The following is a 27543-nucleotide window of genomic DNA, read 5'->3' as shown; positions in this document are numbered from 1 at the left end:
CACTCTCACCCAACTCTGAGGTGCCCGCATGAATAAAGATTCGTGTTCCCTCTTCACTCCGATCCCTTCTCTCTCCCCCGTGACGCAGCCCGACATCCACTGTGTTAAACAGCTTTTTAGCCTGGTACACGTTGAACCTGTCAAGCCAAACTCTTGTCTGTCTCAACATGAAGTGCCACACATTTTTTTTTATTATTATTATTATTATTATTATTATTATTTGCCACCGCCAACAGGAAAATATGGAACATTTCATGGATTTGTGTGTCACCTTGTGCAGGGGCCATGCCAATCTTCTCTGTATTATTCCAATTTTAGTATATGTGCTGCCAAAGTGAGCACCACATTTGAACCGTTATCAACATCTTCTCCACTACTTCTAGTCGAGAGACAAAGAGGAAAATAACAAAGTGAGTCCCAACTCCTGCTGTTGGCCGAGTCCCAGGGTGTAAATACCCCCAGAGTGGCTGACGGCAACAATTTACCCACGTGGCATCCGCAGATGTGAACTGGGAGCACATGAAAACACACATACACACACACACACACACACACACACACACACACACACACTATATGTAGCAGTGGAAATGGCAAGAATCTTGAGGATTTTCGAGAAGTCAATGGTGAAGCACATTTGGAAAATTTGGGACGTATGTGTTAGCAGAGGATTAAATCAAGTAGAGAAAAAACTGGTGTGCAAGAGGAAGAATTTAAAAATATGACAGTGGAGGGGGATGTGGCTGAGTGGTAGAGTGCCCACTTTCTGCCCCCTCCTTTTCAATTTAACTAGAACACTGCTCAGCTCTGGCTTATGTGTTGCAGGTGACTGAACCTGGAGCTTCAGAGACTCAGGCGTGAGAGTCTTTGTGCATTGCCATCATGCTGTCTTCCCCTGTAGAATGCCCACTGCCCACTTTGCAAGCTTGGGAGTCTAGATTTAATCCTCACTACCATGTGAGACCAATATGGAACACCCTACGCGTGATGCATTGGCTCTTTGCGTTCTATTTCTCATTCTTAAAAAAATAATAATAACAATAGCTGGGGTCACAGGCATCACTCAGCAACAGGAGCCCATCTTGCCACGGGCACAAACCATGCTGCAGCCCTAGAACCACCCAGGAGTGTCCCAGCACTGGTGGCAGGTCTGGCGCTGCACTGCCTCCCCTTCTATTTCTCTCCATCTCAATCTGCATGAAGAAAAACCAACCCTCCCCATGGGGGAAAAAAAATCATTTCAAGAGAGACCACTGTCAAGAAGCAGAAACACAGGGCTGAGGTACCTGACTCCACTCCCTATACTGCATGCACCAGAATGGTGCTGTGGTCTTGTCTCACCTCTTGCCACTTCGTATGAAATGCCATCTCAGGGGCTGGGGGCTGGCGCACCTGGCTGAGTGCACGTTACAACGTGTAAGGACCCGGGTTTGACTCCCCAGTGCCCACATGCAGTGGGAGAACTTCACGAGTGGTGAAGCACGTCTGTGTGTCTCTTTGTCTCTCTTCCTCTGTATATCTCTTTACCCTCTCAATTACTGGCTGTCTCCATCTAATAAATAAAGATAATTAAACAAAAAAAAATGAAAACCCACCTTGAAGCCCCATCTCAGGGGCCGAGTGGAGGCGCACCTGGTTGAGCATTCATGTTACAATGCGAAAGGACCCTCTTTGGAGCTCCTTTCCCACCTGCAGGGGGAAAGCTTTGTGAGTGGTGCAGCAATGCTGCAGGTGTCTCTCTCTTTTTTAAAAAATTTTTTTAAATATTTATTTATTGGATAGAGACAATCAGAAATCGAGAGGGTTAGGGGACATAGGGAGAGAAACAGAGTCACCTGCAGCACTGCTTCACCACTTGCAAAGCTTTCCCTCTGCAGGTGGGGACTGGGGGCTCCATCCTGGGTCCTTGGATACTGTAACATGTGCGCTCAACCAGATGCACCACCACCCGGTCCCGTCACTCTTCCCCTCTATCGCCCCCTTCCCTCTCAATTTCTGGCTGTCTCTATCCAATAAAGATTTTAAAAAAAAAACTCATATGTGAAAACTAAATAGGAGAAGGAGAGGAAGAAGGGAAGGGGAGGAGGAGGAGGAAGGAGAGGGAGAAGAGGACGAAGGAGGGGAGCAGGAGGAAGAGAAGTGAATGGGTGTTGAAAGGATAGGGTGGAGGGAGCAGGTGTCAGCAGGGAGAAGAGAAGGGCCTGGGACGCCTAGGAAGCTTATGAGTATGATGCTTGCCAAGGAGACATCTGACATGGATTCTGTGATGCTGGTTAAAGGAAGGGGTGGTGGGTCCCAGCTTGGAACAGTAGGTTTGCAAGAGTCAAAGTCACCTGCTGAGAATGAGCTTCTTGGCGGGAAAGTGGTGATGCTGCGGGGAGTAGGAGCTTGGGCTAGAGTGACTTGAGATGTGAAGGGTGTGTGTGTGGGGGGGGGGGGCAGGGTCGACCACTGCAGGGTCCCCAAGTTAGGAGAGTGAAGGAGAATCTGCAGAAAGTCACAGCCTGCAGCACTCGACTATGTGCTGCCCTCGATGCAAAAAGAAAAAAGAGAGAGAGGGAGAGAGAGAGGAAGGAAGGAAGGAAGGAAGGAAGGAAGGAAGGGAGGGAAAAGAACACACATCCTGGGAGAGGACGAAGTGGTAGCCACGGGGCTTGCAGGCTAAAGGCCCCGGGTTTGAGCCCCAGCACCACCTTTGGCCAGAACTAGATCCAAGAAGAGGGAGGGAGGGAGGAAAGGAAGGAAAGGAAGGAAAGGAAGGAAAGGAAGGAAGGAAGGAAGGAAGGAAAGGAAGGAAAGAGAACACACATCCTAGGAGAGAACGAAGTGGTAGCCACGGGGCTTGCAGGCTAAAGGCCCCGGGTTTGAGCCCAACACCATTGTTGGCCAGAATTAGATCCAAGAAAAGAGGGAAGGAAGGGCGGAAGCTTGGAAGGAATGAGCCACGTGCAGACAGGTAGACAGGAGGAGGGGCGCACAGGTCAGGAAAAGGCTAAAGGTGGCCACAGGAAGGAGGCAGCACCCAGGAAGGCCGGCTTCCGCCTCCGCCCCTGTCCCCGCCGCAATCCTGACCTCGCCCTCCGGGCCAGGAGCCGCCCCGCCCCGCCCCGGCTCCGCTCCCTGCGCTCCCGCCGAGCGCTCTGTGCCCGCGCCCCCTGCGCCGCCGACCTGCTCCCTCCGACTGGACGTCACCGCCGCGTCCGCCAATGAGGCTCCGGGGGCGGGCCGCGATATTTGATAGACGGCCGAGGCAGCCAATGGGCGCGATGAGTGGGCGGGTCGCAGGCCAGCGCGGCTCGCGTGGGGCGCAGCGGGCGGTGCGGGCGGGCGGCCCTCCCCTCCCCTCCCCGCCCCTCCCCTCCCGGGCCCTGCGCGGGGCGGGCGGCCACCCGGAGCCGCTAGAGTTGACGCACCCGGGAGGGAGATGCGGCCGGGGCTCGTGCTCCTTGCAGGTAACGCGCGGGGCTGCCCCTGGCCGGGTGGGGCGCGCTGCGGGGCGCAGGGTCCCTGGAGCCTGCGGGGCTGCAGAGCGGGGACCTTGCGCCCCTGGGGGCTGCAAGCAGCGCGGGGAAAATGGGTGGAGCGGTGGGGAGGGGGGTCCCGAGGCCGCGATCGGTGCCGCCTCCCTGCGCCCTGGGCGCACCCCCGGGGCTGCCTCCTGGCCGGACACCCTGCGCCCGCAATGGCTCAGTGCACCCTGGTCTCCGACCCCGGGTTCGAGGCGGCAGCCCTACAGCACGCTGCCTGGAGAGCGGGGAGCCGACAGCCCCGCGCTCACGGGGGTCCCCGAGCCGCCCTTTCCCCGCGTGCCCTGGGGGGCTTGGAGTTTGGGGGGCGCTGCTGCCTCCTCGCCGGCCGGCTCCGCGGAGGTAGTGACTGCTTCCCGCGCAGCCTGTGCGCCTGTCTCCCTTTTATTCAAAACCGCACACAAAAGAAGGGAGGAGTCGAGCCCAGAGCTCCCCAGGGCGCCCCAGTCGCCCCACGGGGCTCAGTGACTGGAGGTGGAGGCGGGGGTGGGACGCTTGGAGGCGCGGTCACTTTCACGACTGGCCGCTCCCCCTCTCTCTGCACCGTCCTTCCCCTGAGGGTGCCACGGTGATGCCGGCTGATCTGCAATGGGCAGAGAGCTCCTAGCTGCGAGCTGGCAACTTTGGGGGGCGGTGGAGATCCACGTGTGGCCCCCGCCTCCACGTCCTATGCAAACGGATTTAAAATGTGGGGAGGCAATTGGAGCACAATGAAGGCACTTGGAATAGCATTTGGCCCAGAGCTGCTGAGTCCTGGAGCAACGAAAAGCACCCTGCTTCCCCCCAATTTTCCAGCACCCTGAGAAAGGAGCAGGCAGCTTAGGTACCCAGATGTTGTGAGGTCGTAAATCAGAAGTGCTGTGCCCTGTAATGCCATTGCCAGAGGCAGCCCCATCTCTGAACCTGGTGGGGCACAGGCAACTGGCAGCTGTCACTGGCTTGCTTGGGGGCAGGTGGGAAGGGAAACATTCCAGCTGGAGCCTTTGGGCTTGGACTCCCCTCACCCCTTGACTGAGGCCCAGGCTGAAGCTTAAGTTTCAGGGCAAGGAGAGAGGCCTCTGGGGCTTTAGTGGGGAGAGCTAGGGAGCTGGAGGCCCTCTTTCAAGTCTTTTTTGATGTGATTGATTTGTCCCCTCCCCATTAAAAAAAAAAAAAAGTAGAGCGTTGTGGTTAGAAGTCTGGGCAGAACAGGGCACTGGAAGGAGGCAGGACTCCGATGGGAATCAAGACACCTACTTTTCTGGCAAAACTGGCTGGACCATCACTGCTGGGTGAGCCCCAGGAGCATAGCTGGGAGGAGCCCCTTTTCCCAAGGCTGCCTTAAGCCAGCCAGGCAGCTGGACACAGCAGCCCCTTAGGAAGTAGAGCCTGTAGTCAAGGACCTGAGGAGAGAAAAACAGAGGGTTCTCTGTTTTTCTCTTTCATGGTTAGGTACCCCCCAAAGGGTGTCTGGAGCCCCAGGCCTTACCTGTTCCAGCTCATGGGGGCATGGAGCCTGGCTGAGATCGCTGAGGATCAAAGGGCCTTCGCTGTTGGAGGAGGGGAGACAGGAACAGGGTCACGGTGTGGGAATGTGCAGTTTCCACAGACACCACCCTCCCCACACACACACAGGAAAGCATGAGGACCCAGGGCCTGCCCCCAAGAAGAGTGCCTCCTTTATACCCATCACCCCACGGGGCTAAACACCCGGGAGGTCAAGGAGCTGATTTCTTCAAGATTGTCTCAGTAATATGAGCTCCATGTGGCTTCCATGCCACCGCTCCTTTGGGGCCTCGCCAGCATTTGGGGTGGGATTAGACTGGGCCCCAGGGAGCCACAATGAGGGGTGACCTTTACAAAGACTTTGGGACTCAAGGTCACACAGGGACTTAGGGGGTGGGGGGGTGGGGGGGGGCTTCCTAGTGAACACAGACCTTTTTCCTCTACACCCTGCCAGTCATGCTTGCAGCCAGATGGGTGTTTGTGGGTAGTTACAGGGATGGCAAAGCGGCAGAAATCTTGGAGGGAGCTACCAAGAGAGAAAATTGTGGCCAGTGAGGAGTGACCTGCAGAGGGGGCAGGGTGAGCACTCTTCCTGCTGATCGTCCTGGCAGTGACTCCCTGATATTCCACACCTAGCCTGCCTCGCACCCCAGATGTCTCCCAGGCTGCTTTGAGGGTATCTCAGCTCGTGCCTGAGTCCCAAGATGTTCAGCCTCTGTTGCAAACTGTCACAAGTGAAAAGTGAACCCAGGACCACTTCTCTCTGGAAATCCACTTGAACCTGGGGCCATCTTTGGCTGCAGAGTCTAGTGTGTCTGTCGACCTGCTCCCAGCACTGGGGTTCGCTGGAGGGTGATAAGAAATGTTTGCCTTCCCACACCTTTTGTTACCCACACAAGAGAAGTTGATTCAGCCCCGGGTTCAACCCTGGCTGTTCAGTCTGTTTTCTTTACCTCTCTGACGTCATTTCTTCCACTGACGTGTGGAGAGCACAGTGGCTGGGGCCTTCGAGGTGACCCATGTTGGGATGATTGTGGCTGTAATGTGGATGTAACCAATGCCTCTCCATTAAAAAGGCTGCCACAACAGTCTGCCAGCCCTTGGCTTCTCAGAGAGCAAGGATTACAACAGCCCCAGGGCCCAGTGGTGAGAGAGAGGCTCTTTCATCCCTGCTAGAGATTCCAGACCTTTCCCTGCTCCCGGAGAGGGGCATTGTGACCGTGGAACGGTGTGTGTGTTCCCTGCACTTTTGGTCCTGCCTTCTGTGCGCACTCAGAAGCTTTTAGAAAAGATACCTGTGACCTCAGATGGTCTCTTTGGGTGACTTTTTTTTTTTGTATTAGTAATATACAAAATTATCAGATAGGAGGGTTATAATTTCTTTTTTTTAATATTTATTTTATTTATTCCCTTTTGTTGCCCTCGTTATTTTATTGTTGTAGTTATTATTGTTGTTGTCGTTGTTGGATAGGACAGAGAGAAATGGAGAGAGGAGGGGAAGACAGAGAGGAGGAGAGAAAGATAGACACCTGCAGACCTGCTTCACCGCCTGTGAAGTGACTCCCCTGCAGGTGGGGAGCCGGGGTTGGAACTGGGATCCTTATGCCGGTCCTTGTGCTTTGCGCCACCTGCGCTTAGCCCGCTGCGCTACGGCCCAACTCCCCAGGAGGGTTATAATTTCTAACTCCAGAGTTCTGTGTCCCCATTCCCTCTGTCGGAAACCACAGTAGCCTCCCAACATCCTGGACATCACTGGTATGTCGTCCTCCTTGTCCTCCTCCTTCCTCTTCTCTCTTTGCGTCTTGATGGAATTGTAGTTCAGAGCCCTCTGGTCATCTCCCCCTAGCATTTCTCCTCTGGGTGACTTCTTATTGATTGCATAATCTAGGTTTTTGCTCAGAGACACAAACATATCTAAAAGTTCTTTCCAGGTGCCTGGGCCGTGCAGGGGCTGGGAGACAGGACCCCTCCAGGAAGAGTCTTTGGGCTTCCATTCTGGTTAACCAGATGCCACTGCTCACACTCCCCTTTGGGGGAAGGCCTTATGCTACCTTACCGGCATTAGCCGACACCAGACCTGGAGGCCATGTGAACACGTGAATCAATCCTGACATCTGTGTCTGGTGGCGCAGCTACCTCCCCCCCCCCCATTCTAAAGACGAGAAAATGAGACCCAGAGAGGTTAAATAACTTGTCCAGAGTTGCGCAGGACTGGCACCCAAAGATGAGTCTGGCAGATCCAAAGAAAGTGCCTTTCAGGGGTGTGCTGACAGTGCCCTAGTGCTCTATAATAATAGTAGTAGCGGTAATGGATTACAGCTTAGCAGGGTAGCCAACCTGAATAGCATGCCCGCTTTTGCTGTGTCACAGTGTGAACCAGGTTTGAGCCTGCCCCCCACCCCGCATTGCACTGGGGGAAGTTTTGATGGTACTATGGTGCCTGTCCCTTCCCCTCTCTCTCCCTCTCTCTCTCTTTATGTCTTACATTATAGAAGCTTTTTTTAAAAAAAAAAAATTCTATTTATTGATTGATTGATTGCATAGAGACAACCAGAAATTGAGAGAGTATGGGGGAGATACAGAGGGAGAGAGAGACACAAACAGCTGCAGCCCTGCTTCACCATTTACAAAGCTTTCCCCCTGTAGGTGGGGGACAGAGGTCTCGAACTCAGGTCCTGCATTGTAACATGTGCGCTCAACCAGGTATGCCACCACCCAGGCTCTAAAAACTACTCCTGAGTTTTTGTTTCCCTTCTCATTGGACCACAGGTTAACTAGACAGAGACCTACCTCAATGTGTGTATTCATCCTATCCACAACCTTTTCCTTTTTCTTTTTACCAGAGCACTGCTCAGCTCTAGCTTATGTGGTTGGGGGTTGAACCTGGGACTTTGGAGCCTCAGGCATGAGAATCTCTTTGCATAACCAGTATGCTACCTCCCCGTCTCTCTGCTCATGAGAAAAGGCCATCCTGGAACAGTGAGACACAAGTGACTTGCCCTGTGGGACTGAGAAACACAGTGCTGCGGAACGTCTACTCTTGATGTTCTGGGCGTAGACCTGTTTTAGATCAGCACAAAGTAGGATTTAATCATTCCTCTGTAAGACTGACAACTCCATGGATTCCCAGAGCTCAGTGGGTGTTGGGAGAGGCCTAAGCCTTTCCCACGACCAGTGATCACCCCAGAACTGATGGGAAGCTGTGACCTGTTAACCTTTGGAGACATATCTCGGCTGTGACCCCCACAAGCTTTTTCCAGGTGTACCCACTCAGCCTTTTGCTGGCGGAAGCTTTCTGTGGAATTTCTTTGTTACTAACTTATGAAAAGATGGCCCGTTCATGTTAGAGGCATGCTTCTTCTGTCCCCTTCAGACAGAAGGCTATTTGCCACACTGACCTTCTTAAGAATAAACTTAAGTCTTAGAATTTTTTTCTTTTCTTTCTTTCTTTTTTATTTTTTCTTGTATTATCTTTATTGGACAGAGACAACCTGAAATCGATAGGGAAGGGAGTGATAGAGAGGGAGAGAGAGAAAAGAGATAACAGCAATACTGCTTCACCACTCTCAAAGCTTACCCCCTGCAGGTAGGACCTGGGGCTCAAACCTGAGTTTCTTGAACATTGTAACATGTGCACTCAACCAGGTGCACCATTACCTAGCCCATGTGTGTGTGTGTGTGTTTTAATTATCTTTATCTATTGAATAGAGACAGCCAGAAATCAAGAGGGAAGAAGGTGATAGAGAGAGAGAGAGAGAGAGAGACACCTGCAGCCTTGCTTCACCACTTACAAAGCTTTTCCCCTGCGCATAGGGCCCTGCGGCTCGAACCTGAGTCCGTGCGCATTATAACATGTGCTCAACCAGGTGTGCCACCACCCAGCTCCTTTTTTAAAAATTTTTGTTTATATTTATTAAATAGAGACAGAAAGAAATCGAGAGGGAGAGAGAGACATCTGCAGCACACTGAAGGTGGGCTCCAGGGACTTGAACCTGGGTCCTGTGCACTCAACCAGGCACGCCACCACCCAGCTCCTAGTCTTAGAATACTTTTCTTTGTTTGAGTCAGCCAGAGTGGAGATTTCATTCTCAAGGACCAGTGGAGCACATCCCTGCAATAAAGGAGTCCATTAAGTCAGTGTTTCTGGTGAATAACCCAGCATCAGCACCCAGGAAGTGCTGACCGGTCTAGTGGGTGCAGGGGGCAGGGTCCTTGCAGGCTTTGAAAGATGCGGCTTCCAGCTCCCAATCCCAGGTGAGCAGGCCCTGCAGAAGCGTCCCTGACCGGACCCTGTGCTTCCCCTTTCAGCTCCGCAGCCAGCATAATGCTGGAGCCCCGGGCGGCAGGCAGCGCTCACCATGGCCGAGCAGGAGGCCCACCTGGACGGCATCGTCCCCTCGTCCCTCCTCCCACCCTTCCGGGCCCGGCTGGCTGTGGCACTGGTCTCCCTGGCGTGTTTTGCACGGAGCTATGATGGTGATTTCGTCTTTGACGACTCTGAAGCTATTGTGAACAATAAGGTGCGTACCACCCCCTTCTTCCTTCCTTCCTCCCTCCCTCTCTCCCTCCCTTTCTTCCTTCCTTCCTCCCTCCCTCCCTCCCTCCCTTCCTTCCTTTCTTCCTTCCTTTCTTTCGCGATTCAATACTAATTTAACAAAATTACATGTCAGCAGGGGCGTAATTCCATATCATTCCCATCACCAGAGTTCTGAGTCCCAAGTCCCTCCACTGCAAACCAGCACGGCTCTCCCAAGGTTGCAGACATGGCTTAACCGTCATCCCTACAACCATCTATCTATGTTTGTACATATTTGCCCCCTTTTTCTTCCCGGTCCAGTCCTCTCTTCCCCTCCAAGCCACACATGACCCTGTTAGCTTCATCCAAATATCTCTCTCCTTTTTGTCCTCTCTCTCTGGGACCTGATGGAGCTGGAGTTCAGGCCCCTCTTACCCTCTTCCTCCTGTCACTTCTCTCCCGCTGGGCGTGTGGATCAAAGTTGCTTTTTGGGGAGTCAGGCGGTAGCGCAGTGGGTTAAGCACAGGTGGCGCAAAGCACAAGGACCGGCGTAAGGATCCCAGTTTGAGCCCCCAGCTCCCCACCTGCAGGGGAGTCGCTTCACAGGCGGTGAAGCATGTCTGCAGGTGTCTGTTTTCTCTCCCCCTCTCTGTCTTCCCTTCCTCTCTCCATTTCTCTCTGTCCTATGCAACAATGAGGACATCAATAACAACAACAATAATAAATACAATTAAAAAGACAAGGGCAACAAAAGGGAAAAAATAAAAATAACTATTTTTTTAAAAAGTTGCTTTTGGGGCGCAGAAGATGGGAGTTCTGGCTTCTGTAATTGTTTCTCTGCTGGAATTGTCACCCTTTTTATTCTCTGCTCATTGAGAAGAGAGAGGAGAGACACCACAGCCCTGCTTCACCATCCATAGAGGTACCGAACCCAGGGCCTTGGGCGCAGCAAGGCCCTCCCTCAGTGGGGTGAGCGATCTTCTAGGTTTGCGTCTCGATTCTCAGCTGCAGGCATGTTGTCCAGTTGCCTGCAGCCCAAGGGCCGTCTAGTTTTGTCCTGAATTCTTCTCACTGAAACCCGAAGTTTGCCTGGGCCTCCAAGGGGGGAGGTTTCTTTGGGCTGCACTGAGGCTTCACCCCACCAGGCTGACTCTTCCAGACAGAGACTCAGAGGGGCCTGGCAGCGGCGCACCCAGTTAAACACACATATCAGCAAGTGCAAGGACCTGGATTCGAGACCCCACTCACCACCTGCGGGGGGTGGGGGGGGACACTTGATGAGTGATGAAGCAGGTCTGCAAGTGTCTATCCTCCTCTCAGTCTCCCCCTTCCCTCTCAATTTCTCTCACCATGTGCACTTAACCCACTGAGCTACTGCCTGCTCCCCACCTTCTCTCTGTCCTGTCAAATGAAAAAACAGGAGGAAAAAAGGAAAAAATGGCCACTAGGAGCGGTGGATTCATAGTGCAGGCACCAAGCCCCAGCAGTAACCCTTGCAGGAGAGAGAGAGAGAGAGAGAGGAGTCATGACAGCAAAAGAGAGAGAGAGAGAAGGCATCATCATAGCACCAAAGCCTGCTTTCTAGGATGTGGGTTCAAATCGGCCATTCCTGCGGCAAAGCAAGTACATGGGGCCAGCAGAATAGCTCCTGTGAGCAGTGCTGGTTGGCCCTGTCAGCAGCCCAGGCCTCCAGAGTTTGGAAGGAAACTTCACTGCTGTGATCTCGTCCGCTGTTGCTCTGCACGTCTCTCCGTCTCAGTCACATAGACGGACACGCATACGGGGAGGAGGGCAGGTGGTGGTGCACCTGATTGATCACACGTTCTAGTGAGCAAGGACGCAGGTTCAAGCCCCTGGTCCCCACCCGCAGCTTTGCAAGTGGTAAAGCAGGGCTGCAGGTGTCTCTCTGCCTCTCGCCCTCTCTATCTCCCCCTTCCCTCTCGATTTCTGGCTGCCTCTATCCAATAAATGAAGAGTGATTTTTAAAAAATAAAAAGACAGAAGACAGATGCAAATGTACTACCCAAGTGTTATCTTACCTATTCGTTGATGTTGTTGTTCAGTGTGGCACTGTTGTTTTCGATGGGTTATGTTGTTTTCGCCGGGCTGGCTTCACGGGCGGGTAACAGACGACCAGGGACTCATGGTTGAGCTGCAGGCAGTATCTCTTTATTCATGCAGGACGCAGCACAATCTAAGACGAGCTAAGTTAAACTCAAAGTACAGTACTCTAAAACTCACAATGCTGTCTTTATATATACTTCCCAAGTAGGGTGGAAACAGGATGTGACATAGGGTGGAGAGAAAAGTGACTGGTGAAAATCAGAGTGTGACAAAGAAGGGGCAGATTAGGCGAGAATCCTATCACTGAACCACAAATGCCCTGGAGGGAGGGTGGAACCTGTTAACAGCGGTTATGTAAATAGAATGAAGTAGTTATGCAAATAGAATAGTGTTAAGCAGGGGGGATTTAAACCAAATGAAACAGAAGGGGTCTCATGCATACCAACATGGCACAAGGGGTAAACTGAGGACTTGGTACACACACATGCTGAATTCTTTGACTGACTGATTGATTGATTTATTGATGAAGGAAAGAGAGAGCCAGAGCATCCGTCTGGCACGTGCAGGCTGGGACTTGAACTTGGGACCTCATGCTTGAGAGCTCAGTGCTTTTACCCACTGCACCACCTCCAGGGCTTCTACTGTGGAAGCTTTTATTCTGTGTACTTGGGTGAGGAAGAGATGGCAGAGTACAGACAGGGAGGGATGGGACACCATTGTCCTATTCCACTGTTTCTGGCTTGGTGCTCCCCTGTTGTGCCCGGGGCTTGAACCCAGACCTGCTGAGCTCTTTCCTGGCCACGGGTCCTCTTTGTACTCTGGATTCTGTCTTCCTGGCAGAGGTCTCTCTCTTTGGCAGCTCTGCAGAGCTGTGCCCCCCACCCCACCAAGCCTACCGGGCTAGCATGGGGGTGCCTCTTCCCGGGCGCGTACTCTCTGGGTTGGAGAGAACGCGACTGGAGCCAGCCTGGTCTGCTGCTCACTCAGCAACGCGAGGGACATGACTCATGAACCAAACACATGGCGGGCGCGAGGCAATGCATTATCTTTATTGATCAGAGAGCCAAAGCTTTTAAAGGTCGGACCCAGAAGTGGCAAGTCGGAAATGGAAATGGCTAGGAAAGGTGTGGAGAAAGGCAAAAGGGGGCTGGGAAGGTAGGAACTTCCTTGGCAACTGTTGCAAGGGTTCTAACTGGTAGGAGTAATAATAATACCCTGCAGGCAGGGAGGGTCTTGAGGGTAGAAAGAAGATAGATCAAAGGAATGGAATGGGTGGGGATCTTTCAGGCAAAACAGTGATTATGTAGACAGGCCATAGTATCAGGAATGCAGGGTGCTTTGTGAGCCCTGCCGAGCTCAACCACATCCTCACAATTTACCGACACAAGCCCCATCCCAGTACCTTCCAGAATGACAGAGTCACAGAGCCATGGCAGGACAACAAATTGATTTAAAAAATAAATAAATAAAACCCACATTTGCCGTGACCAGTCCAGCCAGCTCCAAAAGCTTTACTCTCAATGGCTTTGGTGGTGGGCAGAGCTGCCGTCTTGGTCTTAAGGGTCAGGATGGCAGCAGCTGGAGACACCCCCCTTCCCAGACTGTCCACCCTCCCCTTGCCCCTCGATGCCTGTCCCCAGACTCCTGTGGGTGGGATCTGCAGAACCCCAGCTCTCAGCACATTGGCACAAGGGACCTTATTTTCTTTCACGGATCTCTGGAGAGGAAACAGATTCCTGGGGAGGGAAGATGGGGATCCAGGCGAGCTGAGAGGAAGTCAGGACAGGGCAAGTCCCAGGAGGGAAGGGAGGAAAGAAACTGCAGATGAGCGAGAGCCTTTGAGACAGCCAGGGGTGCTTCTCTGGGATTGTGTCCATCTAGACCAAGGAAGGACCTTCAGAGAATAAACTAAGCCCAATGTCTGTCTCTGTGTCCCCTCTCTGTCTCTCTCCCTCTCTTTCCCTCTCCTCCTCTTTCCTCTCCTCTCCTCTCCTCTCCTCTCCTCTCCTCTCCTCTCCTCTCCTCTGCTCTCCTCTCCTCTCCCCTCCTCTCTTTCTCTCACCCACAGAGGCAACTCCATAACTCTGCCACTGAATGCTCTTAAATTTTTTTGAAACAATAGCTTTACCAAAATAAACGGGGGTTTTTGGAGGGGGTAATTTTCTGTTAAAGATGTTTAGAGAAAGGGACCAAGCAGTGGGAGACCTGATTGAGCACACACATTACAGTGTGCAAGGACCCAGGTTCAAGGCCCTGGTTCCTACCCACGGGGAAAGCTTCACGAGTGGTCAAGCAGGGGTGTCTCTGTCTCTTTACCTCTCTACCTTTTCCTCTCTCAATTTCTGTCTCTCTCTCTCTCTCTATCCAGTGATAAGTAAATAACTCAATAAAAGCTGTGGAGAGAATGTCTCTGATAGATAAATTCATAGTTTGTTACAAGATTGTAAGATTACGACGTTAGAGTTCCACACCACACCCACCAAGAGGATTTTTGACTTTTCATTGCGTCCAGGGTTATCACTGGGGACTCAGTGCCAGCAGTACAAATCCACCGATCCTAGCAGTCGTTTTTCCCCTCTTTTGTTGTTTTTCCTTTTTGTCTCATTTAACAAGACAGAATTGAGAAGGGTGGTGGAGATAGAGGAAGAGAGACACGTGCAGCCGATCTGCTTCACTTCTTGTGAAACTTCTCCATCCCCCGCAGGTGGGGAGCGAGGACTTGAACCTGGGTCCTTGTGCATGGCAACATAGGAGATCAATTATGTGTGCCACTGCTCTGCCCCCTTTTCGTTCCCTTCTGCATCTTACTGTTTGCTTCTGGATTTTCCCCTTCTGGTAGAAGGTGGAAGATATAGGGCGTGTTTAGACAAGTCACTTTGCTGAGCTGTGGGGGTGTCCCTCTCTCGGCAGATGGCACCGCGCCGCTGTCCCTGGCGGCCTTCCCCGCGGCCTCACGCTGCTGCTCTGCTTGGCTCCCAGTCTGCAGCCTCCCCCGACCGGCCGCTGCAGGACTGCGCTTGGGTGTCCAAGGCTGTTTTCCAGATGCTTCCTTCTGGAAGTGCTGAGTGGCTTTCTGATTGTTTGTCTGCTTTTTAATCCAGAGATGCTGGACTTAGCAGGCATTTCAATTCCAGCCCGTCTTTTCCCAGGAGTCATACGTGGGGGGTTGGGGGAGGGGAGTGTTCTTTCTCTGCAGAGCCTGAAGGTTTCACCCAATCAAATATTTAGAGCTTTTTAGGGTTCACTTTCTGGCTGGGATCCTCCAGCAGGACCTCTGCCCTGCCTGGTGCAGCTAGCTTCCAGCTTTTTGAGGAAGGAGATGAGGTTAGTGGGTGGGTCTTGGGTCCTGGGCAGAGTTTGGAGGTTTGGGGGGTGCGTTGAGTGATGGGGAAGGCTGGGAACTTGACACCCAGTGAAAGTGAAGCTCACCCTGTGGATTTCAGTGAGGGGGCACCTGTCCGCCCCCCTGCATCTCAGCCCATCCCTTCAAGACTGCAAGGACTGGAGACTCGGATACTGGGGGCTCCATGGGTGAAGCCCTTTCTTTTGATAACAACACTGTATCTCATTTCTCTCCACCTCCTGGTAGACATAAGCTGTAAAGACTATCCAGTTGGGAATTTTAGTTACTTATTTTTATTTTAATATTTTTTAAATATTGTGTTTATTTTATTTATTTATTTATTCCCTTTTGTTGCCCTTGCTGTTGTTTTTTTATTGTTATAGTAGTTATTATTATTGTCATCGTTGTTGGATAGGACAGAGAGAAATGGAGAGAGGAGGCGAAGACAGAGAGGGGGAGAGAAAGACAGACACCTGCAGACCTGCTTCACCGCTTGTGAAGTGACTCCCCTGCAGGTGGGGAGCCGGGGGCTCAAACCAGGATTTTACACCGGTCCTTGCACTTTGCACCACCTGCGCTTAACCCGCTGTGCTACAGCCCGACTCCCTTGTGTTTAATTTTCAATGGTGGTGGGGAGGAGAGAGACAGACTAGAGCCCTGCTCAGCTCTGGCTTAAGGTGGTGCTGGGGATTGAACCTGGGACCTCAGAATCTCAGGTAAGATAAGTGTTTTGAAGAACCACTCTGCTATCTCCCCAGCCCCATTTGTTTATTTGTATAGATGTATTTATTTGTGTGTGTGTGTGTGTGTGTCCTATGGCAGTGCCAGGGATCGAACCCAGGACCTCTGAGGCCCCAGGCATGCAAGTCCTGTGCTTTCTCCCTGAGCCATCATGCCATAATATAGAATTAATACAGATAAGCTATTCAGTCTGTGCTCAAAACTCAGAAACTTGAGTAGCTGGGAAGTGCTCAGCAAGTAGAGTGCACACCTTGCCCTGTGTGAGGTCCACGGTTTGAGTCCTGGCAAAGTTGGGGGACCAGTAGGAAGAGATAAGTAATGGGGGGGTGTGGGCTGGAGGAAGGTATCACCAGGAGCACGGAGCCCCCAAAGCTGGCGAAAGCCAGGGTACCACCTCTGTCCTGGAGGAGGGCCCAGCTGGCACAGCCTTTGTGGAAGAGAGAGCAGCTCCTGGTGTCCATGTCAGCAGAACGTCCGAGAGCACAGGACACAGGTGACGGGGGCCCTTCCAGAACTGGGGTGAGGGAGGTGGAGAAGGAAGTGCAAGGAACTCTGGAAAACAGGTCCCCTTGGATGGCGGAGTGGGAAGGCTTGGTTCCCAGCATCCTCTGGTGTTGCCTCTGCAGGACCTCCGAGCAGAGACGCCCCTGGGAGACCTGTGGCACCACGACTTCTGGGGCAGCCGGCTGAGCAGCAACACCAGCCACAAGTCCTACCGCCCGCTGACGGTGGTGACCTTCAGGTGAGGCTGCCTGGGGCCGGGCCACAAGGAGGGAGGGAGGAAGGGCTACCCCAGACTCCTGGGAGCCGTGCCTCCCTCTGCCGCCGGGTCCCCAGGCCTGGCCGGGCAGCTGAGGTCACGTAGCAGGACACATGGGCTGGCCCGGCGACCCCTGACCTTCCACGGTTCTGAGACTCGGACCCTGGGCTGGTGTATCCCCCGTCCCCACCCCCACCCCAGGACCCTGAGTCCCAGCAGCACGGGACATTGAGTGGAGTGGCCTGGTTTCTGTGTTTGGTTTTTTTTTTCCCTTGGGGGGACTTAATGGTTGGCAGTCAATCCAGATGTTGGTACATGTGTAACATTTCTCAGTTTTCTGAAAACACTCACCTTCAGCCTAGGTCCTCCTCCGCCATCCTGCCCCAGGACCTGAAAGCCCCTCCCCAATACAGCAAACCCAGTCCAAGTTCTGCTTTATTTCTTTTTAATTTTTCTTTCACTAGGTGGCTCTGTAGCTCAATGGATAACGCATTGGATTTCTAGTGACAAAAATTTTTTTCATTATCTTCATTTATTTATTGGCTAGAAACAGCCAGAAATTGAGAAGGAGGGTGGTGATAGAAAGGGAGAGAGACAGAGAGACACCTGCAGCCCTGCTTCACCACTCACAGGACTTTCCCCCTGCATGTGGGGACTGGGGACTTGAACCTGGGTCCTTGTGCACGGTAACGTGTGTGCTCAATCAACCGGGTGCGCCACCACCCGGCCCCATCCTCTTCTGTTCTTTTTTTCTCCGTCCATGAGTAAGATCATCCCATACTCATCCTTTTCTTTCTGGCTGGTCTCACTTCACATGATTCCTTCAAGCTTTGTCCAAGATGAAGTGAAGAAGGTGAATTCATCATTCTTCATAGCTGAGTAGTATTCCACTGTGTCTATGGAGTGGCCTTTGTTACTGCAAAAGGGTGAGGTCTGCATCAGCCTCAAGTCAACCACAGAGTCACAGAAGAGCTGGGAGCCATCTCACCCCTTCCGCCCAGCCATTGCTATCAGTCAGACTTCCCTACAGTCATCGGGCACAGTAAATACTCATAAATGGATCTCTGTGTGGGCAGAAGGAAATCAACAAGGGGCTGATGGTGGCGTATCTGGTAGCGCACATGTTACCATGCATGAGGACCCAGGTTCAAGCCTCCAGTCCCCACCTGCAGGAGGGAAGCTTCACAAGTGGTGATGCAGGGCTGCAAGTGTCTGTCCTCTCTTTCTCTCTATCCCGAAATGATTATCTTCCTCCACCTGCCGCATCTCACCCAGCGTCATCCCCACCCTCCCCCCACCACCCTTGCTGTTCAAATGGCTGGATAGTATCTTCTTTATAGCTGAGTAGTATTCCAGTGTGTATGCCGACAGCATTCCTTCTCCCTTTCTTCTTCTTCTTCTCCTTCCATTCTTCCATTCTTCCTCCTCCTCTTCTCTCTTCTTCTTTTTCCACTCTTCTTCCTCTTATGGAAGTGTGTATGACTCACTGGACCCACCACCGGAGCTTTTGGGCTGTTATTGAAATGCAGCCTTCACCATCCTTGCTTTTTTGCCCGTTTCCTCTAATCACCGTCCTAGCTTTCTTTCTTTCTTTTTTTTTTTTTTGCCTTTTTTTATTGTTGTTGTTATTGATGTCGTTGTTGTTGGATAGGACAGAGAGAAATGGAGAGAAGAGGGGAAGACAGAGAGGGGGAGAGAAAGACAGACACCTGCAGACATGCTTCACCGCCTGTGAAGCGACTCCCCTGCAGGTGGGGAGCTGGGGGCTCGAACTGGGATCCTTACACCGGTCCTTGTGCTTTGTGCCACCTGCGCTTAACCCACTGCGCTACCACTGGACTCCCTGTCCTAGCTTTCATGATTCCCGAGTCAGTCCTTCCCCTCCCTCCCCCCTCTCTTTTTCTTTTTTATTGAGGTTAATGCTTGACTTTACAGCACAGTCATTGCTGTATGGTTTCAACACACACAGGCATTTTGAGTATGATTTCATGATGAACCAGGACCCCCCAGTCCTCCCCCACAAGTCCTTTGCTTTGATGAGCACCCTGCCCAGTCCACATGTCATTTCCCGTTCTCCCTCCCTGTCCTGGTTTAGTCAAGTCCCGCTTATAAGCGAGATCATTTGGTCTTTGTCCTTCTCTTTTCGGCATATCTCATTTAGTGCAATGTCCTCTAGTTCCATCCAAGATGACTCAAAGGTGACAACCTTGTCCTTTTGAACAGCCAAGTAATAGTCCATCGTATATATATATACCACGGTGTTATTTATTTATTTATTACTTTTTAGCCACTCATCTGTTGTTGGACATCTGAGTTGCTTCCAGGCTTTAGCTATTACAGATGGTGCTGCTAGGAACATGGGTGAACACAGATCAGATCTTTTCTGATAGGTGCTTTTTTTTTTTTTTTTTCTTTTTGAGTCAATCTCCGAGAGAGAAATTGCTGGGTCCTAGGGTAGGTCTATTCCTCATGTTCTGAGAAATCTCCAGACTGTTTTCCACAAAGTCTGGACCAAACTCCCCCCATCAGTTTTGTTTCTTTTTTTTCTTTTTTTTTTTTTTTGACAATTTATTTATGTATTCATGAGAAAGATAGGAGGAGAGAAAGAACCAGACATCACTACTCTGGTACATGTGCTGCCGGGGATCAAACTCAGGACCTTATGGTTGAGAATCCAATGCTTTATCCACTGCGCCACCTCCCGGACCACCAGTTTGGATTCTCTCTGCAAGTGTGTTTGCTTCCGTTACCTGTCTCCCACACTCGGGGCCAGGCAGTGGCGCACCTGGTTAAGCACACACATAACAGTCCACAAGGACCTGGGTTCAAGACCCTGGTCTCCACCTGTAGGGGGAAAGCTTCACGAATGGTAGAGCAGAGCTGCAGGTGTCTCTTCCCCTCCATATCTCCTCCATCCCTCTCAGATTCTCTCTGCCTCTATCCAATAACTCCTTGAAAAAAGAAAAACAGATTTACATTTCACACATGGAAATTCCATCCACGAGTGATCTGCCATCTCTTCAATGATCCCACTTAGCCTGGTTACCTTGAACTCTGGCCGAAGAGTCCCAGGTGACATGTGGTCATCTTTTTCATGGCCAAGTCGTATTCCATCGATGCCACCACCCGCAGCTCCCTGTCCGGTCACCTCCCTCCCTCTCTTGCAGGATTAACTACTACCTGTCTGGGGGCTTCCACCCACTGGGCTTCCACGTGGTCAACATCCTGCTGCACAGCGCTGTCTCTGTGGTCCTGCTGGATGTTTTCTCCGTGCTCCTGGGGGGCCTGCAGTTCACCAGCAGGGGGCGCCGGCTGAACCTGGCCCCCCGCGCCTCCCTGCTGGCCGCCCTGCTGTTCGCCACGCACCCAGTGCACACGGAGTGTGTAAGTGTGGCCCTCGGGGTCCCCCCTGTGCCACTTCCTCCGGGGTAGGGCTGTCCAGCACACTTCCTAGCATTCGTCAGGCCCTGGGTTCAAGCCCTGGTGCCAGGGACAGCAGGTGGGGAAGTCCCAAGGATGGTGAAGTGGTAATGGAGCCTCTCTCCTCTCTAAAAAATAAAAGAATAGGGCCATGGGTGAGTGCATCTAGAAAGAAGAGCACCCGCATTACCATGCGTGAGGACCCGGGTTCAAGCCCCTGGTCCCCACCTGCAAGAGGAAGCTTCACAAGCCTCTTTTCCTCTCTCCCTTTTCTATCGCCCCCCCCAATTTCCTTCTGTCCTATCAAAATTTTTAATTTTTTATACTTATTTATTTATTCCCTTTTGTTGCCCTTGTTATTGTTATTGTTGTAGTTATTGTTGTTATTGATGTCGTCGTTGTTGGATAGGACAGAGAGAAATGGAGCGAGGACGGGAAGACAGAGAGGGGGAGAGAAAGACAGACACCTGCAGACATGCTTCACCGCCTGTGAAGCGACTCCCCTGCAGGTGGGAAGCCGGGGGCTCGAACCGGGATCCTCACGCCGGTCCTTGCGCTTTGCACCACATGCGCTTAACCCTCTGCACTACTGCCCGACTCCCTGTCCTATCTAAATTTTTTAAAAAACAGGGGGCCGGGGGCCCTTAAAATAAAAATACAGCTGCCAGGAGATGTGAATTGGTTCATCGTGTAGGCACGGAGCCCCAGCAGTAACTCTGGTGACCATAAAAATAAATAAGTCAATAGATAGTAAAATAGATAAACAAATGAGAAGTGACTGCCGGACACAGTGGGGCTGTGTTGGCACCAAGCCTCAGTCATAACCCTGGTGGCAATACAAATAAATACCAGAAGCAGAGTAAAATAGAAGGCCAGGCAGTGACACACCTGGTTAAGTGCACACATTATAGAGAGCAAGGACCTGGGTTCAAGCCCCCTCCCCCCGTCCCCTCCTGCAGAGGCAAAGCTTCACAAGTGGTAAAGCACTCTCCCTTCCCTCTCAATTTCTGTGTCTGTCCAGTAAATAACAAAATAAAAACAAACGAACTCTAGAAACACCGGAGCCACGGAGGCTCTAAGATCTGATAATAACTCTCGTGGGAAAGGAAAAAAAAAATTGGTCCAGGAAGCAGCATAGCGTATTCACGAGGCCCTGGGTTTATTCCCAAGTCATCGTAAAGAAAAGGAAAATTGAGGGGCCCGTAGAGGGGACCCACCCAGTAGAGTGCACACGCTGCAGTACAAGGACCCGGGTTCAAGTCCCTGGTGCCCGCCTGCAGGGGGGAAGCTTCACAAGCTGTGAAGCAATGATTCAGATGTCTTTCCCCCTCTTTTTTTAATTTGTTGCCTTCTTTTTTCTTTCTTTCTATTTTACTTTTACTTGGCAGGACAGAGAGAAACTGAGAGGGGGAGGGGGGCGAGTGAGAGAAAGACACCTGCAGCCCTGCTTCTCCTTGGGAAGCGTCCTCCCTGCAGATGGGGAACGGGGTCGCAAACCCAGATCCTTGCACTTAGCGAGAGGTGCGCTTAACCAGGCCCCCTTTTTATCTCTTCCCCTTCCCTCTTTTCTGTCTTCATCAAATAAATAAAACATTTTTTAAAAAAAGAAAGGAGAAAAATGCAGCCTCTGGCTGAGGAAGAAGGCCTGCCGGCATGGTGTGGCCTCTGCTCTTCAGACGCTGTAAGCGTCAGATGTGGCCCAGCTCTCGGGTGTGTGAAGAAAGACACGGGCTCTCACCTTTGCTGCAGGCAACTGGCATGCTTTCCCTGGGTTCTCTGGGGGTGAGTGTGAGAGGCACACTGGGTCATAGGTGACTAGAGCCCTTGGGGCTGGCCAGGAAGTTGAGGCCAACCCGCCTCTTTGTGACAACGGCCAACTCGAGTCCAGGTCCATACAGGAGTGACAAGCCACCCACTCCCAGACTCCAGCCCAGAGCCCAAGGCCACAACCGTTTGAGTGTTTGGAGAGGTGGCTGAGTCTCGGAAGGCCTTTGCCTCCCGGTTCTCGGGACTCTGCTGGCATTTCTTCACGTAAGACTTGCCACAGGGTCTGAGCGGACACCTGGTTGAGTCCTCATGTTGTAAAGCTCAAGGACTCAGATTCAAGCCCCTTCCCACCTGCAGGGAAAGCTTCATGAGTGGTGAGGCAGTGCTGCAGCTGTCTCTTTCTCCTCCACTTCCCTCTTGACTTCTCTCTGTCTCTATCCAATAAATAAATAAAAACAAGTTAAGCACACATAGGACAAAGCAAGGATCCAGGGTGTCAGTTCCCGGCTCCCCAGCCGCAGGGGGTTCGCTTCACAAGCAGTGAAGCCTGTCTGCAGGTGTCTATCTTTCTCCCTTTCTGTCTTCCCTTCCTCTCTCAGTTTCTTTCCGTCATATCCAAAACATGGAAATAAATGGTTCCAGGAGCAGTGGATTTGAAGTGCAGGCACCCAGCCCCAGCGATAACCCTGGAGGCAAAAAGAAAAAAAAGACTTGTGGCAGTGCTTTTAACAGAGATCTCTTCCTTGTCCCCTCCCTCCCCTCCGAAGGTGGCTGGTGTGGTCGGCCGTGCAGACCTCCTGGGAGCCCTGTTCTTCCTCCTGTCTTTCCTCAGCTACTGCAGAGCCTTCCGAGAAAGTAAGCACGGCAGAAGTCATCTTTTTTTCTTTTTTAAATATTTATTTCTTTATTCCCTTTTGTTGCCCTTGTTGTTTTATTGTTGTAGTTATTACTGTTGTTGTTATTGATGCCGTCGTTGTTGGATAGGGCAGAGAGAAATGGAGAGATTAGGGGAAGACAGAGGGGGGAGAGAAAGATAGACACCTGCAGACCTGCATCACCGCCTGTGAAGCGACTCCCCTGCAGGTCTCAAACTGGGATCCTTACGCCAGACCTTGCGCTTTGTGACGGGCTAGGTTGTTTCTTCCCGAGCACGTGCTCTCTGGGTTGGAGAGAACTCGACCGGAGCCAACCTGGGCTGCTGCTTACTCAGCGACACAAGAGAGGAACAAGGAACTCATGGCGGAGTGGGAATGCAATGCCTTTATTGATCAGAAACAATGCCCTTATATAATTTCTTTAACAGGAAGTGGCAAGTGGGAAAAGGAAATGGCTAGGAGAGGGGGTAGAGAAAAGAGCTCAAAGGTAGCAAGCTTCCATAGCAGCTGTTCTAACCAGTGTGATTAACCGATACCCTGCAGGCAGGGCGGGTCTCAGGCAAAACAATGATTATGTAAATAGACCATAATGTCAGAGATGGAGCCGAGCAGGGGGGCTGCCCGCCACACTTTGCACCACCTGCGCTTAACTCACAGAGCTACTGCCCGACTCCCAGAAAGTCATTCTTATTCTTATAGGCTTCTCACTTGGAGGTAACCATGAGGTGAAAGGTTTCAGCTTCTGTTCACCCCACAGATGGCATTTATCTCATCCACCTGGCATCCAGCATCTGGGTTATTTACACTTTTTCCCATTTGAATACTTTCTTTACTAATTAGATAGATATGGAAAGAAATTGAAAGGGAAAGGAAATTGAGAGACAAAGAGAGACACCTGCAGCATAACTTCACTGCTTGTGAAGGCTCCCCCTTCCCCTCAGGTTGGGACTCAGGTTTTGAACCTGGGTTCCTGTGCATGGTAACAGGTGTACTCAACCAGGTCCGCCAGAGCCCGGCCCCCACAGCTTCTTTCCTCTCTGGAGCTGGTTGGGAAGAACACTGCTTCATCATTGTTGGGCCCAGGGATGTTGGTTCAGCAAGTGCATCCGACAGCCAGAGAGCTTTTGTTCCAGATCTGAATGAACAGATCATCTGTAGTTTTCTGTTCTCTGCTGTAATACTTGCCTGTCTGTCTTGACTGCTTTTGTTATTGTTAACATCTCAAAAGACATTCTCATGTGTTTGAAATTCCTTGCAAAATTATTTTAATGGCAAGGAAGGATGGAACTTAGCCTAGACAGCATCTGTTGCAGCGAACCCAAGGACATGGGGCTGGCAAGGCTTTGGTGACTCCGGGCATGATGGTGGAGGAAGGCCTGGGCTGGTGGTGAGAGTGGTTATGCAGATGTCTCTCATGGGAAATGAGAAATGGTACTCCTGTGCCAACTGACCTCTAAGTCATTCATTCCCTAATCAAATAACAGTATAAAAATAATGCAGGGGCCGGGTGGTGGCTCATCTGCTTAAGTGGACATAGTACTAAGCACAAAGAACCTATGCAAGGATCTGGGTTCAAGCCCCCAGCTCCCCACCTGCAGTGGAGACACTTCATATCAGTGAAGCAGGTCTGCAGGTGTCTCTCTTTCTCTCTCCTTCTCTATCTCTCCCCTCTCAGTTTCTCTCTGTCCTATCCTATAAAAATGAGGGTGAGAGGTGGCCACCAGGAGCAGTGGATTCGTGATGCTGGCGCCAGGCCCCAGCAATAACCCTGAAGGGAAGAAAAAAAACATCCACCACACATGAATGACCCTCGTGTTACTTTCCAAAGATATTATGATCTCACCACTTCCCGGCTACTATTTTCATTCAGAGAAGAAAGAGCTACCCCACCTCCAGAGCTCCCTCTGGTGCTCTGACACCTTCCACATGGTGCTGGGATTCAAACCTGACAAGATATTACCCAGTGAGCTAGCTCTCAGAATAACTTCCCAATGTATAAATGAACGCCACGTCCATATTATCGGAGCATAGGCATTCATAAACTGGATGGTGAAAGGGAGGCAGGTATAAAATCATGCAAGGTTTTTTTTTTTTATCTTTTTGCTATTCTCTTAAAAATATGTCATTAACAAAGCCGATAGATGGATCAATGCACTTGCAACAAGAAGCACTGGCCTCCTGATAGTCCTTCCAAGTTTTTCGCAAGAATAGTCTTCAGATGCAGCTAGACGCCTCTTGTCCCCTCTAGACGATGCGTCCCCTCCCGCCTGTGAAGTCGAGTCATGTTCAGCACTCGCTTCAAAAAGTGCTTCTGGTGCCTTTGAACCCCACTCCCTAGAGGGAGCCGCTCCTCCCAGGGAGGACGTATAAACTCAGTCGAACGGCAGTTCCTGAAATCGGAGCGCCTTCTCCAAGCAGAGCCAGCAGCCTGAATTTTTAACTGACTTCAGGAGAATCACTACGATTCTGAAACTGCTGCCCTACGCAAGAGCAGATTCAGATTTAATCACCGGCTTAAGAAGATGAAACACTTGTGTAGTGAACAGATCAGGGAGTACACGGGTCTTCCCCTGGCTCCCACTCACATTATCCATTCAACCATCTTTTACTTCTTTAGAAAAAAAAGTTTTAAATGAGTGTACTCCCCATATTGACCCTGGGTCCATGCTCCCACAGGGATAAAGAATAGGAAAGCTTCCAGTGGAGGGAATGGGACTCTGGGGATGGGAAATGTGTGGAATTTTACCCCTCTTTTCCTATGGTTTTGTCGATATTGTCTATTTTTTTTTTTTTAATGAGTGTGTGGTTCAGCTCTAGCTTCTGGAGGTGCTAGGGTTCGAACCAGGACCTTGGAGTCTCAGGTGTGTAAGTCTCTTGGAGTGATGACTGTGCTCTCTCTCATTTAACAGCCTCCCAGCTTCATGCTAATCCAGTCCCTGGAACCCTTCCTGATCTCTGTGAACTGGGCCATTCTGTTTTCAGCGACTTCTCTATTTTGCAAACTTTCCATATTCCTTTACAAATATGCAAAATGATTTGTTTTTTAAACTAGAGCACTGTTCATTTCTGGCTAATAGGTGCCAGGGTTTGAACTTTGGGCCTTGGAGCCTCAGGCATGAAAATCTTACCTGCTCAGATATGGCATGAGATGCTGCCAGGGTTGAATCTGAGACTTTGGGTGTGCAATTTCCCCAACCATGCCTTTGTTTGCTTTTTTCTTTTGTTTTATTGTTGTTGTTATTGATGTCATCATTGTTGGATAGGACAGAGAGAAATGGAGAGAGGAGGGGAAGACAGACAGGGGAGAGAAAGACAGACACCTGCAGACCTGCTTCACTACCCCTGAGGCAACCCCCCTACAGGTGGGGAACCGGGGGCTCAAACCAGATTCCATACTCTGGTCCTTGCGCTTGGTGCCATGTGTACTTAACCCTCTGTGCTACCATCTAACACCCCCCCCAACCCTGTCTTTGCAGCAGGTCTATATCCACTGGGGCTGGGAGGGGGGTGGGTGTGGCCAAGGTAGAAACACCACTCCTTGCCCTGGGTACTTTCTCTCCAGTGTCTTTGGATTAAATGACAGTTTCAAAAATGCTCTGCTCCTTTAGACTTCCCTGTTAACTTTTCCTCTCTGCCTCTCCTTTATTTCTTTTCTTTTTCCCTGAATATTTTTGTTTGTTTGTTTCTGTTTAAAATGTATGTATTTAATTGTCAAAGAGAGTGTGGGAGAATCAGGGGACCCCTTTGGCCTGTGGGGTGCCAAGAAGCAAACTGAGCCCTTACGCACAGAATCCCACGTTCTACCACTAAGCCAACATCACTTCCTGTGCCTGAGTTTCGCCATCTGTACACCTGGGCAATGAGTACAAACTACGAGGATCTGGATTCTAGCCCAGGCTTCCCACCTGCAGGGGGGACACTTCACAAGTGGCGAAGCAGTTCCGTGGGTGTCTCTGTGTTTATCTACCTCTCTGTCTCCCCCTCCTCTCTCAATGTCTCTCTGTCCTATCCAATAAAATGGAAAAAAATGGCCACTGGCAACAGTGGATTCTTAGTGCTGGCACTGAGCCGTTTGTGTGGGACTTGCTGCTTTGTATCCTTCATTTCTCTGCTGGTCTGTACCCTTCATCTCTCTGCTGGTCTGTACCCTTCATCTCTCTGCTGGTCTGTACCCTTCGTCTCTCTGCTGGTCTGTACCCTTTTCGTCTCTCTGCTGGTCTGTACCCTTCGTCTCTCTGCTGGTCTGTACCCTTCGTCTCTCTGCTGGTCTGTACCCTTCGTCTCTCTGCTGGTCTGTACCCTTCGTCTCTCTGCTGGTCTGTACCCTTCGTCTCTCTGCTGGTCTGTACCCTTCGTCTCTCTGCTGGTCTGTACCCTTCGTCTCTCTGCTGGTCTGTACCCTTCGTCTCTCTGCTGGTCTGTACCCTTCGTCTCTCTGCTGGTCTGTACCCTTCGTCTCTCTGCTGGTCTGTACCCTTCGTCTCTCTGCTGGTCTGTACCCTTCGTCTCTCTGCTGGTCTGGTCTGTACCCTTCGTCTCTCTGCTGGTCTGGTCTGTACCCTTCGTCTCTCTGCTGGTCTGTACCCTTCGTCTCTCTGCTGGTCTGTACCCTTCGTCTCTCTGCTGGTCTTTACCCTTCGTCTCTCTGCTGGTTTGTATCCTTCATCTCTCTGCTGGTTTTTACCCTTCGTCTCTTTGATCTGTTGCCTGTTTGTTGTACTTCTTCTGGCCTTTATCTGTTCGTTCACACTGGGAGCTATGTGATGCCAGTCATCCATTTTATTGCCCTGGGTGCTGAGGCTGAGCCACATGGTGGACACCTGTGTTTACTGGTGGGACGGTGATGGTGCCTGGTCCTGAAGACTTATGTCACCCACATGCTTCTAAGTGACCCGTAACAGCCGAGGGGAGGAGCTCAGTGGCAGAATATATGTGCTTCTTACTCACGTGGGAGGTGCTGGGCTCGATTTTGAGTTTGATCAACTCCCAAATCAACACTCAGCTGTGAGAGTTCAGTTCCTTGGATACAAATAACAATGGTCTTT

At 51.3% G+C, this 27543-nt stretch overlaps 1 protein-coding gene and 1 non-coding gene across 5 annotated transcripts in view; one reads left to right on the top strand and one right to left on the bottom strand.

Moving 5' to 3' along the window:
* Nucleotides 1-236: 236 nt before the first annotated feature.
* Nucleotides 237-342, bottom strand: LOC132538800 (U6 spliceosomal RNA). Its single transcript, XR_009550123.1, has one exon. It is a non-coding gene; the product is annotated as a U6 spliceosomal RNA (small nuclear RNA).
* A 2966-nt stretch (nt 343-3308) lies between these two features.
* TMTC4 (transmembrane O-mannosyltransferase targeting cadherins 4) overlaps nt 3309-27543 on the top strand; it is a 66861-nt gene continuing 42626 nt past the window's right edge. For 2 of the 4 annotated variants that reach the window (XM_060191815.1, XM_060191813.1), the window contains exons 1-5: nt 3309-3452; nt 9321-9532; nt 16303-16418; nt 19604-19820; nt 22391-22478. In XM_060191815.1, the coding sequence (XP_060047798.1) occupies nt 9371-9532; nt 16303-16418; nt 19604-19820; nt 22391-22478 (583 nt within the window). In that variant the 5' untranslated portion in view covers nt 3309-3452; nt 9321-9370. Of the gene's footprint in view, nt 3453-7660; nt 7716-9320; nt 9533-16302; nt 16419-19603; nt 19821-22390; nt 22479-27543 lie in introns of those variants that run through there. The other 2 variants (XM_060191814.1, XM_060191816.1) reach the window with 2 other exon arrangements.

Source organism: Erinaceus europaeus, chromosome 5 (assembly GCF_950295315.1).
Source record: "Erinaceus europaeus chromosome 5, mEriEur2.1, whole genome shotgun sequence".
NCBI classification, from domain to species: Eukaryota; Metazoa; Chordata; class Mammalia; order Eulipotyphla; family Erinaceidae; genus Erinaceus; species Erinaceus europaeus.
The sequence above is the reverse complement of the archived record's forward strand: the minus strand, read 5'-3'. Positions and strand labels throughout refer to the sequence as shown.